This window comes from Sturnus vulgaris, chromosome Z, assembly GCF_052056855.1.
Source record: "Sturnus vulgaris isolate bStuVul1 chromosome Z, bStuVul1.hap1, whole genome shotgun sequence".
Taxonomy (NCBI): domain Eukaryota; kingdom Metazoa; phylum Chordata; class Aves; order Passeriformes; family Sturnidae; genus Sturnus; species Sturnus vulgaris.
In genome coordinates, this window is record NC_142283.1 from 11322255 (window position 1) to 11339395 (window position 17141).

The 17141-nt window shown below is 45.8% G+C and overlaps 1 protein-coding gene across 1 annotated transcript; it reads left to right on the plus strand.

The window, feature by feature from the left end:
• The first annotated feature begins 15583 nt into the window (after positions 1-15583).
• LOC148219665 (inositol 1,4,5-trisphosphate receptor-interacting protein-like 1) lies at positions 15584-16873 on the plus strand. Its single transcript, XM_088157138.1, has 2 exons — positions 15584-15910; positions 16286-16873. Exons 1-2 carry the CDS (start codon positions 15584-15586, stop codon positions 16871-16873), a joined length of 915 nt encoding a protein of 304 aa, XP_088013264.1.
• The last annotated feature ends 268 nt before the right edge of the window (positions 16874-17141 follow it).

Here is a 17141-nt window from a genome sequence, read left to right on the forward strand (position 1 = left end):
AACATAATAAAGTGTTATTCCCAATATCATCTGCTATTAATTGATAGCCATTGATAACAACAGAAAACCTCTGGAAACAAAATTATTTTCAAAAGCCCTGGTAGGAAGTATCTATTCACAATCAATTCAAGTTTGATGACTTTCTGCTGGGTCATTGCTGCTTCAGCACACACCATAAAGAGCTGACATGATTTGTCAGAGCTGAATCTCCAGCAATAACTCCACTAACAGGCTGATATGTTACCTAAGTCATAATTCCAGTTTTAAATCTCCAAGCAGGTGCTGTCAAACAGTTAAGGAAATGGCTCAAAATAAAGCTCATGCTACTTTATTTCGATAACACGGGTTCAGAGACCCTGTTACATGTGATTTTTTAAAATTATTAACTTCATATAAAATTGCAATACCTATGAGTCCTCTTCAGGCACTGGTATCCCACAAACTGAACGTCGTATAAATAAAACAGAAATCATCTTTTTTTTCATATTGCATACTATCAGAGGCAGAAGACATGCATATGCAGAGACACAAGGATATGGAACATGGGATGTTCATGGTCCATGCTGTTTGACTTTACAAATTTTTGGTGTCTGGTGTGGTAGTGTTCTCTAGTAACCATAACCAAAGGAAAATTCTTTAAAAGACAACTAGAACTAATAATATAATCTTTTTCTAGAGCTTTTCTCCTGACTTCATAAGAAGTCTTTAAGCTACATTTAAATGGCTCTGACCATCCCACTGGAATACAGCAACACTCCATACTGTTTACTAGGAGAATGATACAGAGGAGGAACAAAATCCTCCCTGTTTTAATGAGGATTCAGTGCTATTATTGGGTGACTTCCATGCTGCAAACAAGTGCACCTGATATAAAAACGCACACGGCCACAGCCCGTGCATTTCCACTCTTGTCAGCTGTATGGTTCCCCTCTTCCTACTCTCAGCATCCCTGACAAGTTAGCTGCAGCAGCCCCCTGGCTTTTCAAAAATAAAGTAATGTACCCTATAGGAAATGAAACACAGCTATCCAATATATTCTCTGTTTCCAGAGGAAAGGAAAAAAACTCTTCCAGGATGGGAAAAATGAACAGTGCTTTAGTCTGTGTTTTTCTGCTGCCTAGCCATAAGCTAAATAAAGTAGTGAAAATATATAATGCATGTGATAATCCTTTCTCTTCTTTTCTCCACTCCTCTTATTCCCTGTTCTGTCCAGTACCGAATTCCGAAGATGTACAGCATGTCCAAGAAAAATATTATTTTCCCTATGCTTTATTTCTGGACAGCAACTTTCCTTCTGTGTCTGCAGTTCTCAACAAGGACAGACAGTGGTTAAATATGGGACATAAAGCTCCATCAAAACACAGGAACAGAAGCAGCTGTTATGTGTATCGAGTCAGTGAAACAGGATACTTGTGCTTTAAAAAATAGGTTATTCACCATTCTCTGAGAGAATGAAATGCTTAAGATGCCACTTTCGCAGGGGACAGAGGTCTACAAATAAATATGGCTGAAAATTTGTTCCATATTTGTTCCAAATTTGTTCTAGTGAGAAATACCAGGGCAAAGGCAAGATGGAATTATAATATAATAATAACCCAAACGTTTAGCTGCTGATAATTTGCTGCAAGGATGTGGGACATCTCTGTATTTGCATTGCTAAAAAATATGCCTTTTTTTCAAATTAAAAAAAATCAGACATTGCAGAAATACATGTGAAAAAAGGTGACCAGAGCCCTTGTAAAAGAAACTCACTCATCAATAAGTGAGATAACTGGGAGAAGGCAGCACTGAGTGCTTACCTTGGGAAATCAGTGTCAGGTTTATTACAAACAGAGGAGTGCATTTAAAATTATACAGCAGACATCAATGAGAGGAAAGTAGGGATTTGGGCTTTTTTCTGCTTGAATCTCAGTGGGCCATCACTAATGGTTTCCATCAGAAGAATTATCCTGCTCCATTAAATGTTATTTATCAAAGACTCCTGAAAATTTAAGTCCCCGAAACAAAGGTCTCTAACATACGGGATGGAGAACTGTGCCTCAAAGTGCTGCCCTTCCCAGATGGTGAGAGTCAAGCACAGTGCAAATCACTCTCTGCAGACGTGGGGAGAGAGGCTCCTGTTGCTGTGCTCTGCAGCACAACATTTATTATATTCATGGCTTCAGCTGGTTTTTTCCCTAATATTTTGGCTGAGATCTTGGAAGAGGCTGATTTACATCCCTGTGAGTCTGTGTATCAGGCTGCCTTTCCTTACATCTGGTGGTTTGCCTGTTACTGTGAGTTGGATCAGAGGCTCTGCAGTGATGGGTTTATCACAGACAAACCACTCAATCTGCTCCTTCCTCCTCTTGCAGACAAAGCAGGCACAACAGATTTGGCATTGTCCAGAGGAGTATTAAAATTCAAACAAACATGCCAACAAAAACAAAAAACAAACCAAAAAAATTGTAGCTAGGAATCACAATGAAAATTTACAGCCCTTTCTCACACACAAACACTCTGAAACCCGTTTGTGTTCTCCAGGATAACAAACTCATCAGACTATGAGATTTTTTTTAACAACAGGCATCTGATGCTAAGGGTTAAAAACATTCTTTGTGATTAAACTTTTTAACATTTAGCAGTATGCCAGCTCTGTAATTCAGCATGTGTAGAACACACTGGATTTGCAGGAGCTGCAGGCTGGCCTGTGCTTCTCTGCTTTTCTTTCTTTTGTTTTCAGGAAATAAGGTACAGTGAAAACATAAGGGCTGTGCTTATGAACATTTAAGAATGATTTAAGAAATTAAGGTAATTTAGCACAAGATATTTTTCAGTTCTCATTAAAATATCTCTGACTTGTACTTGAAACATCAACCTCGTCGATATTCTGTGAAGTAATTCAATATTCATGTCCTGTGAGTTGAGGCAAGCCTCCAGAGTTAAAGACTGCTCAAGATCTAATTCTTTTGTGGGAAATATTCTCATCTATTAAAGGCAATCAAAATAAATTGCTTAATTTAAAAACTACAAAAAATCCAATAGACCTTTCAAGTTAAATTAAAGTTTCTCAAGAAGTCTTGCTTAATGGTATACTGCATTAATTAATTTAAAATTTGTTATCTTTGCATTTCTAAAAAAACCCTTAAATATGCTTAGGCTTCTATAATTAGGAAGAGTAGAATACTTCTGCAGAAAACCTAAAAACCTGTAGGCTTTTCTTTGTGCAAATAGACAGAAGAGGCATGAGACAAGTCTTTCCACATCTTTTTTTCATCGAAAATTTTTCAGACTTGTCATCCTTTGTGTCTCAGTTCCTCAATTATCACATGAGGAAAAGTAAAAAATTATGTCTTTGTGATGCATTTGAATTGCTTTTGTCCTATACTAGTGCAGGTAATAAAAAGCACTTAGATAAACATGAACTAGAACGTTTGAGTGTGAAGAGCTATTACCCCTGTGCCATTTAGCTATAAACATGAATACAGCTTCAACAAAAATCTCAAGGGGCTTCATAGAGCTGGTTCCTATAGGCTTCCTTCTTTATTTGAACACAGTTTTAAATCTCACAGGGTAAAGGATCTTCCTAGTCGGTGAAGGCCCAGCCTCCACTCCTGGCAAGGTCCCACAAGGGCTGTGAGAAGCCTCCCAGTACCAAGACACAGCAAATTAGGGAGTTTCTTCTCTGACACAGGCTGAATCCTGAATCCCTGAATTAAGGGATTGAGGCAGTAGGTGCTAGAAAGTGCTGCTGTTCAATCAACTTGTGCCCGGGTTGCCTCCTACCTTGTTTTTGCTGGATCCTGCAGTCAGATTGCACTTGCTGGGTAGCCCCTGCTCAGCAAAGCTGTCAGCTGCCCCCTCCACAAAGGAATTTAGGGCAGCTCCTTGCAGCCTGGGAGTCTCCCTGGAGAGACAAAGACTGGTGTATCTGCCACCCACAACCCGGACAACAGGCAAGGAAGCTGCAGGAATATTTAATTTCATTCCAAAACGGGCACCTTCATCTGCTCCTCTGAGTCATCTCACATTCTCCATTGACTGACTTGATGGATGCTCATCAACCACACGGGACTAAAAGGAGCTGCTCACATGGGCACCTCACTGCAGGGACTTGTGACCCACTGAGTGAAAACCCTGCTGGGGATGAGCCAGTTTGATTCACAGAGACTGCCAGAAAGGAACATCCCGCTCTTCACAGCTGGGTTTTAGTATTTCTTTTTATTCCATCTACTAGAAGGACATACAAATTTTTCTTGCCAAAGATTTCACCAGAGTCTCCCAACCACAGGAACTATCCTGAATTAGTCTGGATTCATTATCCTGAAATATCTCCAAAAATTTCCCCAAGGAATGTTGGCAGAAGAAAAAGAAAGTATGTAGAAGGACTGTGATTTTTGGTTTTATTTATCACCCCTTTGTGTAGACTGCATTTAGCTGAAAATGCCTTGACTAGCTTTGGCCTTCCTCATTAAGTGGTTCTCGATTTGCTACCACCACCCAACACCCGGGCAGGTCATTCTCGTGTTCATTGTCATAAAATTCCTCACAAGTTACATTCTCCTCCTCTTCCCCATTCTGCACACAGAAAATGAGGATGAATAGCCATACTTCGTCAGGCAAGTGCCCTCGTTGCTGGACCGTGCTTCTGCTGTAATTCCCTAAAGCAAATCACCAAACAGTTGCTGGCACTGGGGAATTCTACAGAGCATGAAATAAAGCAGTATTATTATTTCTAGTTCATGGCATTCCCTCATTTTCTTTTGCAAAAAAAAATTTCAACTGTTGTTATGTTTATTTGATGATATTACTTTAATTCTCTTTTATTCTACACAGTAAATTTGGCAGCTGATATTTGGAGAGAAGTGGAACAGGCGGCCCTGGGTGAGCTGTGGCTGCCCGAGGCCGGAGCCGCCGGGGCTGAGCTCTCTGCTCAGGTCTGAGTTCCAGGCCTGGGGAGCAAGGACAAGGGGCCCCATGGGTACCACAGAGCCCTGGATCAGTGCTATAGATGACAATATAATACTGGCTTTCACATTCATAGATTAGCTTCTTGCATCACAAATATTTTGATATGGTACAGTTTATACTTACTTTTAACTGCTTTTGTACAGTCTGTCTACAGATCTGTCGGTTTATGTATACACTGTATAATTTATATGAATAGTAGTGTGTTAAATATATCATAGACTCTAGAAAAATGTTAAAATAGAGACTAAAATACCTCTATATAACAAACTTAGAGAATAGTGTAAAGCAATTATTTTTCTTACACCAGCAGAATGGCCTTTCCAAGCGGTAACAGTGACAGAAACCAGAGCATAAACACCCAGAAAGGATTTATTGACTCCTCACTATCAGGGAGTGCAAAATAACAGGATGGAAACATAGGAAGAAATAAAATATATTGGCCTCATCTACAGAATGTCCTGCAGACAAATCAGAAGTTAAAACCAAAGAGAGTGATGTGGCTCGCCTTCTCCACTCAATTCCAGTTCGCCCAGCTAGCTCCAAGGCGAGTGCCGGTTTTGAGAGTGCGCCACTTCCCGGATGCCAAAGAACCAGGAATGCAGATAGGACTGTGAACCCTTCAGGCTGTCAGCACGTCCAGGGAAAGGCAAAGGATGAGGAGGAGTCCGTTCGTGGGTCCAAGGATAAGTTTATTGAGGGAAACGGGACAGAGGAAAAGAGACAACTGGAGGCAGGGGAAGGATACCACGAAAGGCAAAAATCTTTGGGGGTACAGCAACTTAAATACAGGACTCCCCCATGGGAGGGCACAAAACAACAACCAGTCGAGGTCTTCTGGGGGTGTAACATAAGGCAGAACTTCTTATAAAATCAATCAATAAGAAGAAACATAGGTGGGGAGTAACACACAACATCGAATGATATACTAAGGAGGGGGTGATTGACACAGAACATGCTGGAAGAATAGGAGGGGCCAGGAGGGATTGACAACCACACAGGAGGGGATTAGGGAGATGGATAGGGAATACTCTGGAAAATGGGACGGGATTAGGGTGGATTAACAAAGTAAGGGCGGAAACTCAGACAACTAAAACTACAATAAACAGGCGGGTACAACATAAGAGCAAACCATTTAACGTGGGGGGCAACAAATATAAAACAATGAACCACAACAAGAGAGTTCCTAGAACATCAAAAACTCAAAGGAATGTTTGAATAACGCTAAACTCATGAATATGTATGTACACCCAGAAATGTAACAGCATACAGAGAACATTTTATGATGACAGTGTGTTCTTTGCCCAATTGCCAAAAGCACCCCAGCGCTGGGTATGTTTGTCTCTTGTTTCATCCCTTATTAAACTTTAAAAATTCTAAATCATGAACTTTGTTTTCCACAATAGGCACTCCAGCAGGGGAGACCAAACTGGGGTGCCCAGAGCCTCTGGGTACCTCTGGGATTCCCAGGACCCCCACCATCCCAGAGAGAGGGAACACCAATACACACTGGACCTGCAGCAGCCCAGAGAGGCGGGACCCCACGAACCCCAAAGTGGAGAGACCAGAGTGGGGGAACTCCTGGGTGGGAGTTTTTTCTGAATCTTGGTGTTTTGGAGGCACAAGGTGCCTGGTAACTTCTATAGATGGATTTGGGTAGAAGGAACCCCCAGCCCAATGTACTCTCTTCTTGCTTCTCCCCAAAACAGGTTTTCCCTCTCCCAAACCTTGCCTGGCTGAATGAGCAGGCTGCAAGGAAGAGGAGGATGCCCCAGGACACCCAGGCAGGTGAGGAGGAAGTCACTGTCCCTTTCCCCCTCTCTCCTCCATCTCCCAGCCCAGCACTGCCCCTGGCTGCAGGACAGCCCTGCTGCCGACATTGTCCTTCTGGGGATGGACTGGGGGGATGTCCTTCCCCTTCCTCTGGCATGTAGGCAAATCCCATCCTCTCCTTCTCCTTCCTCCCCCAGACAAGGAGCTGAGGATGGAGACCAGGGAGGACAAATCCCTGTAGCAGAACCTCATGGAAGAGGCTGTTTTGAGCGGCTCTGCAGTGCTAGAATCCAATGGGGAGGAAGAACCCCAGAGATCTCACACAAGAAGAGGCTCCAACCCAGCCCAGGGTGCTCCAAGGAGAAAAGACCCACCCTGTGCCAGGAAGGCAGCCGGAGATCCAACTGGAGCTCAGAGCTGGTGGTATATCAGCAGCTTCCCTACACAGAAGCCCTGGAACTGCTTAGGATGTGAGAAGAGCTTCAGCTGGAGGTCCAGCCTGATCTGCCACCAGAAGATCCACATTGGGGAATGGCACTATGAGTGTGGGGAATGTGGGAAGAGCTTCATCCAGAGCTCCAGTCTGATCTGTCACTAGATGATCCACAGTGGGGAACAGCTCTACATGTGCTCAGAATGTGGGAAGAGCTCCAATAAAAGCTCTGTCCTCATCAGCTAAGTGACGTCCTCATCCACAGTGATGAATGGCCCTTTGAGTATCACAAATGTGGGAAGAGCTTCAGCACAAGCTCCCACCTGATCCGCCACCAGTGGATCCACACTGGGAAGAGGCCCTATGAGTGGCCTCGTCATTATCTTCAATCCCATCTCAGGTTAGAGCCAGAGACAGGGAAAGGAACTCTCTCTCCCAAGGAGAAGGGTGTCCTTTCCAGGTGGGAGAAAATACGTGTTCCAGAAGAGCCGAGTTGGTGTTGCCAGTTTCCCCTGTAAATTGTTTCTTGTCTTACCCTTCTGTTCTCAATATTGTCGCTGTTCCCAGTAAATTGTCCTTATCCCAGCACAGGATCTTTGGTGCTTTTACACAAGGCCTCTGTTTATGCAGCTGGAGACCTGATCAGTCACCAGGAGGCATTTCTGCTCATCCACACTGTACTACTGTGGACTCACTTGCAATTTTGGTATTACTGCAGCTGAATAGGCTTTGCCATGCCTAGTCTGACTGCTATGCTTTCCTTTTCATAATTCACCAAACAACAACAAAAGTAAAGTAAAAATGGGCTGGGTGCACCAGGAAGCTGAGCTGCTTTGTGCAGCCAGAAATAAGGCAAACTTTGTCAGCAGTAGTTGGTTTGTTTTCTCTATAATTTCTTCCCATGCGAGAGGAGATAGACTTCAGGCTTATGGCTTCAACAATATTTGAGTTTTAACCACCTTGTAATTCGCTTCATCTGCCTTTTTATACAACCTGGCCTCGTGAAACAGATGGATTTTTATATATTTACTGTGGGACACAAGAATAGCTCAACAACTACCCCAGTGTTTCATTTGTTCAAACAAAATCCTATACAAAACAAGTTCCATCAGTTGCTGCACAGCTCAGTTAAAATAAGCCAATTCTCAGAACTAAGCCACAAAGTTGGGAATGTGAGTAAATGTGTGAAACGGTTATAAAATGAACTGGCAAATTCCCTAAGCTCATGACTAAGCATTATAGATGGATCAAAAGAAGATCAAAAGAATAATTTCTTTATTAATCATCACCATATCATCAAAAGACGTTCAAGTCCTGGGTTTCCAATGTATTTTTTTTTTAATTATATTTAGCATCATGCTTCATGGGAAAATAAAAATCGTCATATTTCAAATTTAGGTAAAGTATACTTTTGAAACTAAACATTTCAGTGCTACTTCTTTAAACCAGTACTGTAACTCAGAAATATTGCTGTGTCACAGCTCTTAGGTCACAGTATTTTACTCTAATCAAGATCATTTTGACTTGAGACTGTAAGACAATTAGCTATTACAATTTATTAATTTGGGTTTTGTTTAACACATTTCTAATAAAGCCTCTTTTCTTTGTAACATGTTTTTAACATGTTGTAACATGTCTTTTCTTTGTAACTTTGTTGTTATTCTGACACTTCCTACCATGTGCCCTCCTGCATATGCACAAACACATGCACAGATGTAAGGCAATCCAAAATTCAAACCCCAATTAAAGAATTACAGATTTTGGGGGAGGATGTGGAATCATTACAATATAGCCCTGTAGACATAAACATGAGTGTGTGCTGGAAACTTCATGTCAACAGATGTGTGACTCTTAGGCAAGAATGATCTTGATTATTGAATTTTCTAGAATTTATAAGGCAATGACTTTAACTTGGGAAGTAGCTAAGCAGGAGGTTCTCAAAGGCTTAAGGTAAAGAGAGGCAAGTTTTGACTCAATTTACAATTGCAGAAAGAAATTTAGTTCTAAATATACCTGAAAGCAGGATTAAAACACAAATGAGGTTACATGTTGGGAATCCAAAGCAATAATACAACTTTGTTTTTTCAAGGAAGATGGAAGAAAAAGAAACAGAAAATTAGGGAAATGTCGAGAAAAAATATGAGAAGGGGTTACTACCACCATGGATCCGGCTCTGGCTTCTCTGGCTTCTCTGCCAGGTGTGACCCCAGGCAGCCAGACCAGCAAGGTGGGGCAGGAGAAGCCTCGTAGGAGCAGCCAGGACAGCAAAAGACAGCAATGACAGCAAAGACTCCTGACACTTTGTAGACACTGTGCCATGTTGGGCATTTGTTTATTTGGGGGTGTCCTGCTTTAGGAGAGATGGTAGCAATGGCACATCCAATGTGCCCCTCATGAACTCCCTCAAGATCTCTACTCCCTTGAGGAGTCCCTGAGGTCCATCATGTGCCCAGCTCTGCTGCAGAGCTGAATGAACTACCCAGGGCTGGTAAAAATCAGCACCAGCTCTCCTGGAACAGGAGAAACACCTGTAGCTGATGCTGACTCAAAGCCTTGACTCAGCACTGTGCAGATGTTCCCTTGTCTGCCAAAACTCTGCAAACAGCTTGTGCCTGGAAAATCAGTTCAAACAAAATAAAGGATTTTTGGTTCTCTGTGTTTGCTTTTGTGAGCTTGGTTTTGTTTTGTTTGCTTTTTGCTCCCACTGTTGACAATCACCCCCTGTGGCTGAAGCTGAGACATCCCTCTTACCCTGTCAGCAGCAGATCTGTCTGGAATTGGTTATAAAATGTGAACAAAGTAGCTGGGAACAGCAATGCACAGAATCCTATGGCTCAGGAGCTCTTATGTCAGAGCCTTGTGTCTTATGCTTGTCAGCACTTCCTTTTCTGCATACAAAAAAATTTTTTTTTTTTTTTTTTTTTTTTTGCTTAAGAGCTCTTGAGAAGCAAATGTTCTGCTGAGACTCCCATGAGTGCAGCTGCTAAGTTCATTTCTGGGAAACAGAAAGGAAGGCCAGGGTAGCAGATTAGCTGGGAACTGGTCACATCCTGCAAAGGGCTTGTTTAGGATGTAAGAACACCAAGTTCCAGGATGGCCATGAATGGTAAAGAAAAGCGAGTGTAACAAAACCAAACCAAAACAAAAACAACAAACAAACAAACAAAAAACCCAACAAAATAAAACAAAACAAAATAAAACCCAAAACCAATGAAAAACCCAACCAATCAATTTAAAATTTTTAACTTGAACAAAAATACTAAACCCAAAGTAAAGCATGGGCATGAGACACAGGAAAATCTAATGAATTCATTATATTTGTTTAAATCATTTTGCTGTAAATTGTTGGCTTTCTGTTTTTATGTATTTTCTATTATTTTGTCACTATCGTTATGAATTGTATCCACTTTTTATGTATAAGGAAGCGCAGGTTTGTAGGGACATGAACAGACTTGTCACTGCTGTTACCTGCTTGCCAGGAGTGTTACCTGACAACGTGTTCGAGCCTTGTCCAGACCTGTTGGGCACCTACTGCTGCTTCAATGGTAGCCAACGTGTTTGGGCTTGCCCGGGCTGTACCCCAGCACAGTGAGCACGACACGGCCCCGCCAGAAGCTGCCGATAGAAGGGGCAGTGACCAGGGGCAGGACGGACGTGTTGGTGGAGCGCAGACTCCCCGCGGCCCCAGCGCTGCTTGCCCCTTCCTTATCAACCAGTTAATAAATTGCCTTATTGATCGGCCTACCCCATTGTGGGGAGTAAATTTATAACAAAGCTTTTCCTGCAGCCCTGGAAAGGGCTCCAGGGCCCCTGGCCGACTATGGGGATCAGAGGTCAGGGAGAAGCACCAGTCTGAGACAGAAGAGAAAGCAGAGCCCAGAGTTTCTCTGGCAGAGAAAGAAAAGTTTATTTCCTTCTCCTGAACCTGCGCCGTCTGCGCTGCCGTTCGCGGCGCCGGCGCCTCCTCTCGCTGCGAAGCTCCAGGCCGTCCTGCAGGCCGGGGCCCTCCTCTTTCGGAAGCGCCGCAGCCTCCGAGGCGAGCGGCTCCTGCTGCGGCCGGGCGGGGAGGGGCTGGGCTGCGGCCCTGCCGCGGCTCCTGCCTCTGCTCCTGCCCTGTGGGCACAGGCCCGGCTGAGGGCTGGCCGGGAGTCGCAGCGGGGCCGGCTGTTCCCTGTCCGTGCTCGGCAGGGCCGGCTGTTCCCTGTCCCTGTTCAGCAGGGCCGGCTGTTCCCTGTCCGTGCTCAGCGGGGCTGGCTGTTCCCTGTCCATCCCCAGCAGGGCCGGCTGTTCCCTGCCCGTGCTCAGCAGGGCCGGCTGTTCCCTGCCCGTGCTCAGCAGGGCCGGCTGTTCCCTGCCCGTCCTCAGCAGGGTCGGCTGTTCCCTGTCCATCCTCAGCCGGCCCGGCCGGGCCGCTGCTCTCTGCTCCTCTGCCCGCTGCTGTCGCCCCGCCACACCAGCTCCACCAGCCTCTGGCGCAACCAGGCCCACGTGGGAGTCAGTCCACCGAAAAGCAGCGCCCACACCCTGGACAGGAATCCCGCCGAGGTCCCGGGCTGAGCAGGGCTGATGGCGTCCCGGGGCTGGGCCGTGTCTGTGTCTGGCTGCCGGCCTCGGGCAAAGCTCCCGCCTGTGTCGCCATGGCTGCGGTTGCTTGGCCAGCGGGCTGAGCACGGTGAACACCAGGAGCAGCTCTCCACCCGCCCAGACTGAAGCCACTCTGAGCCCGCACTTGCCCCAGTAAAAACGCTGTTGGGTCTTGAAGTCACAATGCAGCCCCTGGCGGCACCAGAGTCATCCAGTGAGATCATCCCATCGTGCCAACATTGTGACCCCCGTGCTCATCTCACAATCTGTGCGTTACAAGGAACTCCGTTATTCCTTGCCCTCGCAGACTTCACCTTGCACTGCAAGGCACCCTACGCAGACCAAAAGACTGGGAAGTCTCCACCTGCCTAACCAAAAACTTGGCAATGTTGACACTGGGAACAGTTTTTCTGATAATAAGTCTGCACAACAGATGCAAAATATTCCTGCAGTCTATTGGCTCCCTGACCTGGAGTTTCTGTGAAACAGCTACCACGTGCAATCACACTGAATCATTCCCTCAGAACATGCTGAGCAGGTGCTCTTGGAACCAATGCCCTCAGCTGAGTGCTGGAATTTCAGAGCTGAATTGAATAGTGTGTGCAGATTCTTTACTTTCTTTTTCCTGAGGCCTGCAAATATTTTGCTGGTTCTTTTGTTTGCAAGGCAATGCATGTTTTATAGAGTTCCTTTATGAGTTTTAGAAATGTCACAGACTTCTATCATTGTTCTCTTTGGCTTGGAGCAACCTAACAAGTTCTGATTTTTTTGTTTGCTATTTTCCAACATGAATTAATCTTCTCACGTTCTTGCAAACTTGTGTTGCCTTTATAATTTTAGAATAACTTTCCTATAATGTTAGGCTGTCCAGTTTGGTCCACTGCAGTATTTCTGACGTTTGCCCAGCAGAGCTGTTACATGGACTGCTGACACTTCTGTTGGCTGCAAAAACTTCACTGAGAAGTGGTGTGTGCAGAGCTAGAATTGTTTTTACAACATATACCTTCCTTCTCATGTTCTGAAACTAAAATTTATCCACTCTCTAGACCATCTAAGAAACAATTCCTGCAGCATTTGTGACTAATAGTTAGTATTAATTGAATAACTAATATTACGCTAATTGCAAACGACAGTGAACCTCCTCTTTGTTCTTCTTCATTTTAAACCAAAGAAATTTCTGGACCCCAAATTATGCTCCAGTTAAATTGTCAATGCATTTGATTAAAAATTTAGATCTCAACAGTATTTTTTCACTTTAATTTCGCATGAATGTATATCTTCTCTCACATCCAAGAAGCAGTTGTTGTGGTTCATGCTTCTTGTGTCTTGTTACAAATGCCAAGAAAATATGATCTTTACTATTCTCACACAGCTCTCTCTTTTCATGATGTGGGACAGCACGAGTGCTGATGTGCAGGAGTTCCAGCTGATGGAAGGGACAGGGATGAGGATGCAGCAGGCACAGTGCCAAGCAGACAGAGGGATGATCTCTGACACTGGCACTGAAGGAGAAGAGTTTCCAGGCAGGACAGAAAATGGCTCTCTTTTCTCTCTGTTTTACTTCTTCTTTCAGTGCTGCTAAGAATTTAGCCTGGAGCAAGCTGGGAGCACCAGAGCATGGAGTCCTTTCCAGGGCTGTGTCAGCTGAAGGGACAAAGGGAACCCAGCAGGGATCAAACACAAACCAGGAGTGGACTGAGCCCCTGTGGTGGCAGTGAGCAGCTCTGGGCTCTGGTCACTGCTCATGGCATTTCCTACTGAACCATCTCAAAGGTCTTCTGTTGTGCTCTGTATTTCTGAGTGTCTCCCTCTTGGTGTTGGTTGTTTTCTGCACCTTTATTTCTCAAAATTACTGGAAGTTTTAAGGTGCATTGCACAGCAAATGTTGTGAAAAATTACTTTGGTATGAATGCAGTCCTGTTAATTGTTTTTTCCCTGAGGATTCTCCGAGCTCTTAAAATCCTGAAGCCTTGATTGCCTTAAGTCAGGTTGATACTCAGAAGCAAGAAATGCTTTATGAAGTATTTTCATAGCATGAAAAAGGAGACAAACCCTGGAAGGGCAGTTGAAGTTCTGAGTCTTTCCAAGTGGAAGCATAGCAAGTAAAGAAATTAAAGAAAGAGGGAAGCAATATCTAATGAGAGCCACCCATGATCTAATGAGATCAGTCCACCCATACCTTGTCAATATTCTGCTTGGCAAACCAACAAATTCTAAATACAGTCATGGAGATGTCTTTCATAGCATATCTTACATGTTACTGTGCAAAGGGCTGAGTTTGCCTCCCTAAAGGATGGAATTGGCAAATGGAAAGCCCCAGGCCTTGAAGAATTGCTGACCAGAAACCTGAAAACCCAGAAGCACCAAAGCACAGGAGTTTAATCCAGTGCAGAATTGCTGTGTGAAACCAGGCTGGGTTATCAACATCATGCTAGTCAGGAGATATAAAGGTGTCTATCCACGATGGCACCAGGCAATGTTGTTCAGTTGAATTGAACTCACACACACTGTCTGACTCAGAAAGTCACTTGGCAGGCACGATACCAAACATGGCACACTGTTAAATGTGTCAAGAGTTGCCCTGAAGCTGTTACCATTTGTTCATCATGGTAGAGGTGAAATTTCACAGAAAGTGAAATTTCAAGAGTTGTAGGTATTTGAAATTTGATTTTATGTGTTGGTTCCTTCACTGGGCTTAATTTTGTTCTGTTTTGGTTTTTTTTTTTCTGAAATAAGATCATTCTGAATTTCAAGAAACTTTTAACTATAAATAAGCCTGAAATTGAGGGATTTTTTTGGGAAAGCAGGAGTGTTCTTCCCAGGAATGTACCATTCCTATGCTTTAACTCAGGTCAGGTGGGGACTATCCAAAGACTGGAACCACTTGTGTGTCAAGCCCAGAATCATGTGTGCTGACAAGAATGAACTTCTCAAATCTCAAATCTAAGTGTGCAGAGTTGGTGCAGATAAACAAACAAGAAATGCTCTGAGCAAAGCGTCCCCGTTCTCCCCAGGAGCATGGCAGTGATATTGCACCAGAGAGCAGCAGGGAAAAAAAAAATCTGTAACACTTCACATGTGTTGGTTTGCCCTTTGGTTTGCTGCTGAGTGCTCCAGCCAAATTGTACAGCTCTCAGACAAGAGGCTGTGGCCAGGTGAGGATCGATCTCTTCTCCCAAGAAACAAGGGATAGGAAGAGAGGAAATGTGCTCGAGTTGCAGCAGGTGAGGTTTAGGTTCTCCTAGAGGGCAGTCAGGGGTGGTCAGCACAGGAAGATGCAGCTCCAGTCCCCATGTTCCTTTCAATGATGACTTTAGGGTGTGTGCAGCCTGGATCCAGAGCACCCTGGAGGGCTCCTGTGGCTGGCTTTGCACTCAAGGTGAGGATGCCCAGGAGCTGCTGAGGGATGAAGGCTGGGCCGTGTGGGCTGGGAGGTGGCTCTGGGGGCTGTGACATGCCAGAGCATGGGTCACAGTGGGAGCTGTGAGCAGGGGCACGGCCAGCCTGGCAGCTGAGTGACGTGGTTCTGCTGGCTGTGACATCACACAGGACAGGTCACACTGACACCTGTGTCCAGAGGCAGCAGCGGGCAGTTGGATTGTGACAGCCAGTGAGTGCGCACGCTGGGGAATGCTGGGCTGGATGGGGGCTGGGAACGATGCCCTGGAGGTTTAAACCCAGAGTGAGAGCAGGGGCCCTCAGGGCAGGGCACTGTCCCCAGGGCTGGGGAAGAGGGCCTTGGGGCTCCCACTGTCCCCCAGAGAGGCTCTGGGGACATTCCAGGTGCTGTCAGCCCAGTGCTCCCTCCCAGCCAGATGTGCTGAGCCTCCTTTCTCCCACCAGGCCATGTCTCCAACACTGGCTTTCATCCTGGCCCTCTTAGCTGCCCAGACTGGGCTGAAGGTAGACCTGGAATTTGATAAGGATGAAGTGAAGCGGATGTGGGAGCGTGAGGAATTTCTGCACCAGGAGATGTCTCGGCTCCTGCAGGAGGTTGAGGGGACCAATGGCATAATGGAAACCCTGCTCTGTCCTGCACTGAAACAGCACTGGCTGCTCTGGGGCAGTGCAGCAGCCCTGGTTCTGGTAGCTATGGCCTACGGTCTGCTCAGGAGAAGGAAGTGTGGATTTGCCAGCTGCAGGGAGCAAGAGAGAGTCAAGAGAAAGAAGACTGTCAGCTTCAAGTTCCACACTGAGGAGAAGGTCAGCAGTGAGAAGTTTGGCTATGAGAAGGTCAACAGCAAGAAGAATGCCAGTAGCTGGGTGACAGTCCGTAGCCAGGAGAAGGGTGGCAGCAGAGAAGTTTAGCAGTCAGGAGAAGGTTGGCAGTGAGGAGAAGGTTGAGAGCAAGGAGAAGGTCAAGGGTGCAGGCAGTGGTGGCAGCACTTTGGCTGTGCCCACCCCATCACCAAGGGGCACATCCAGGATAAGGCTGGAATGGGCTGTCAGCAACCTGGTCTAGTTGAGAATGTCCCTGCTCATCGCTGCGGGCTCGCCTTTCTAGGTCACTCCCAAGCCCAACTGTTCTGTGACTTTGTGATTCTACAGCAGGGCCTGCCCAGCATGAAGGTGCTGAAGGAGCTGGTGGACGAGCTCCTCGGTGTGTGCCGAGTGCTCTCCCGGAGGAATTTCATGCCAGAGTTGCACCCAGCCACTGGCACGGACAGCAGCTCTGAAGCCTGGAGCATCCAGGAGGACAGCAGCGCCTACCGCCCGCTGGTCATCCTGCGGCCACCCCCCGGCCACTCCTTCACCCCAGAGAGCACAAAGCAGCCTCCAGCCGGGCGCATCCGTGTGGCACTGGAGTGCCTGTGCTCAGGGGAGCAGCTGCTGGGGCAGATGTGCTTTCTCCATGCCCCTGGTGGCCAGCTGCCCTGGCATCAGGACTGGTACCTGCTGGACACCCTCTGCACAGGCTCGTTCTTGGACGCAGAGAAAGTGGTCCACTGGGTCCAGATGTTGGTGGCATCAGCCTGGCTGCTTTTGCCACAATCACATCACTTCCAGCTCACGGCACTGCCCTCCAGCAAGTCCTGCAGGTGGCAGCTGAGCAGCACCTCTGGGCTGCACTGCAGGATTGAGATGGATTTGGCCGTGCAGCAAGGCAGCTCAGGTGCCTACCTGAGCCCTGAGTAGGCAGCAGCCAGGTCTGCCAGCAGCACCGTGTGGGTCACAGAGCTGCCACCTCTCAGAGTCATGGCCATGATGCCACTGCTGCTGAGGTGACAGCATTGTTGGCAAAAGGAGATGAGGAAGGTGAAGTCAACCATTCCTCATGGGACATTTTTTTTATTGTGTTCTGTTAGGATCCTTTAGTTCCTTTATTATGAACTCTGAAAAATGTAGCTAAATCACAGTAACTCTAAAACCTCCCAAGGCAGAGCTGGGAAGGTTAACATGATTT

What these genes read in the sequence shown, in the direction of transcription:
- LOC148219665 (XM_088157138.1), top strand. Translation starts at nt 15,584, where the DNA reads ATGTCTCCAACACTGGCTTTCATCCTGGCCCTCTTAGCTGCCCAGACT. An exon ending in GAGTCAAGAGAAAGAAGACT is followed by an intron (nt 15,911 to 16,285) that starts GTCAGCTTCAAG and finishes GTGATTCTACAG; the next exon opens with CAGGGCCTGCCCAGCATGAA.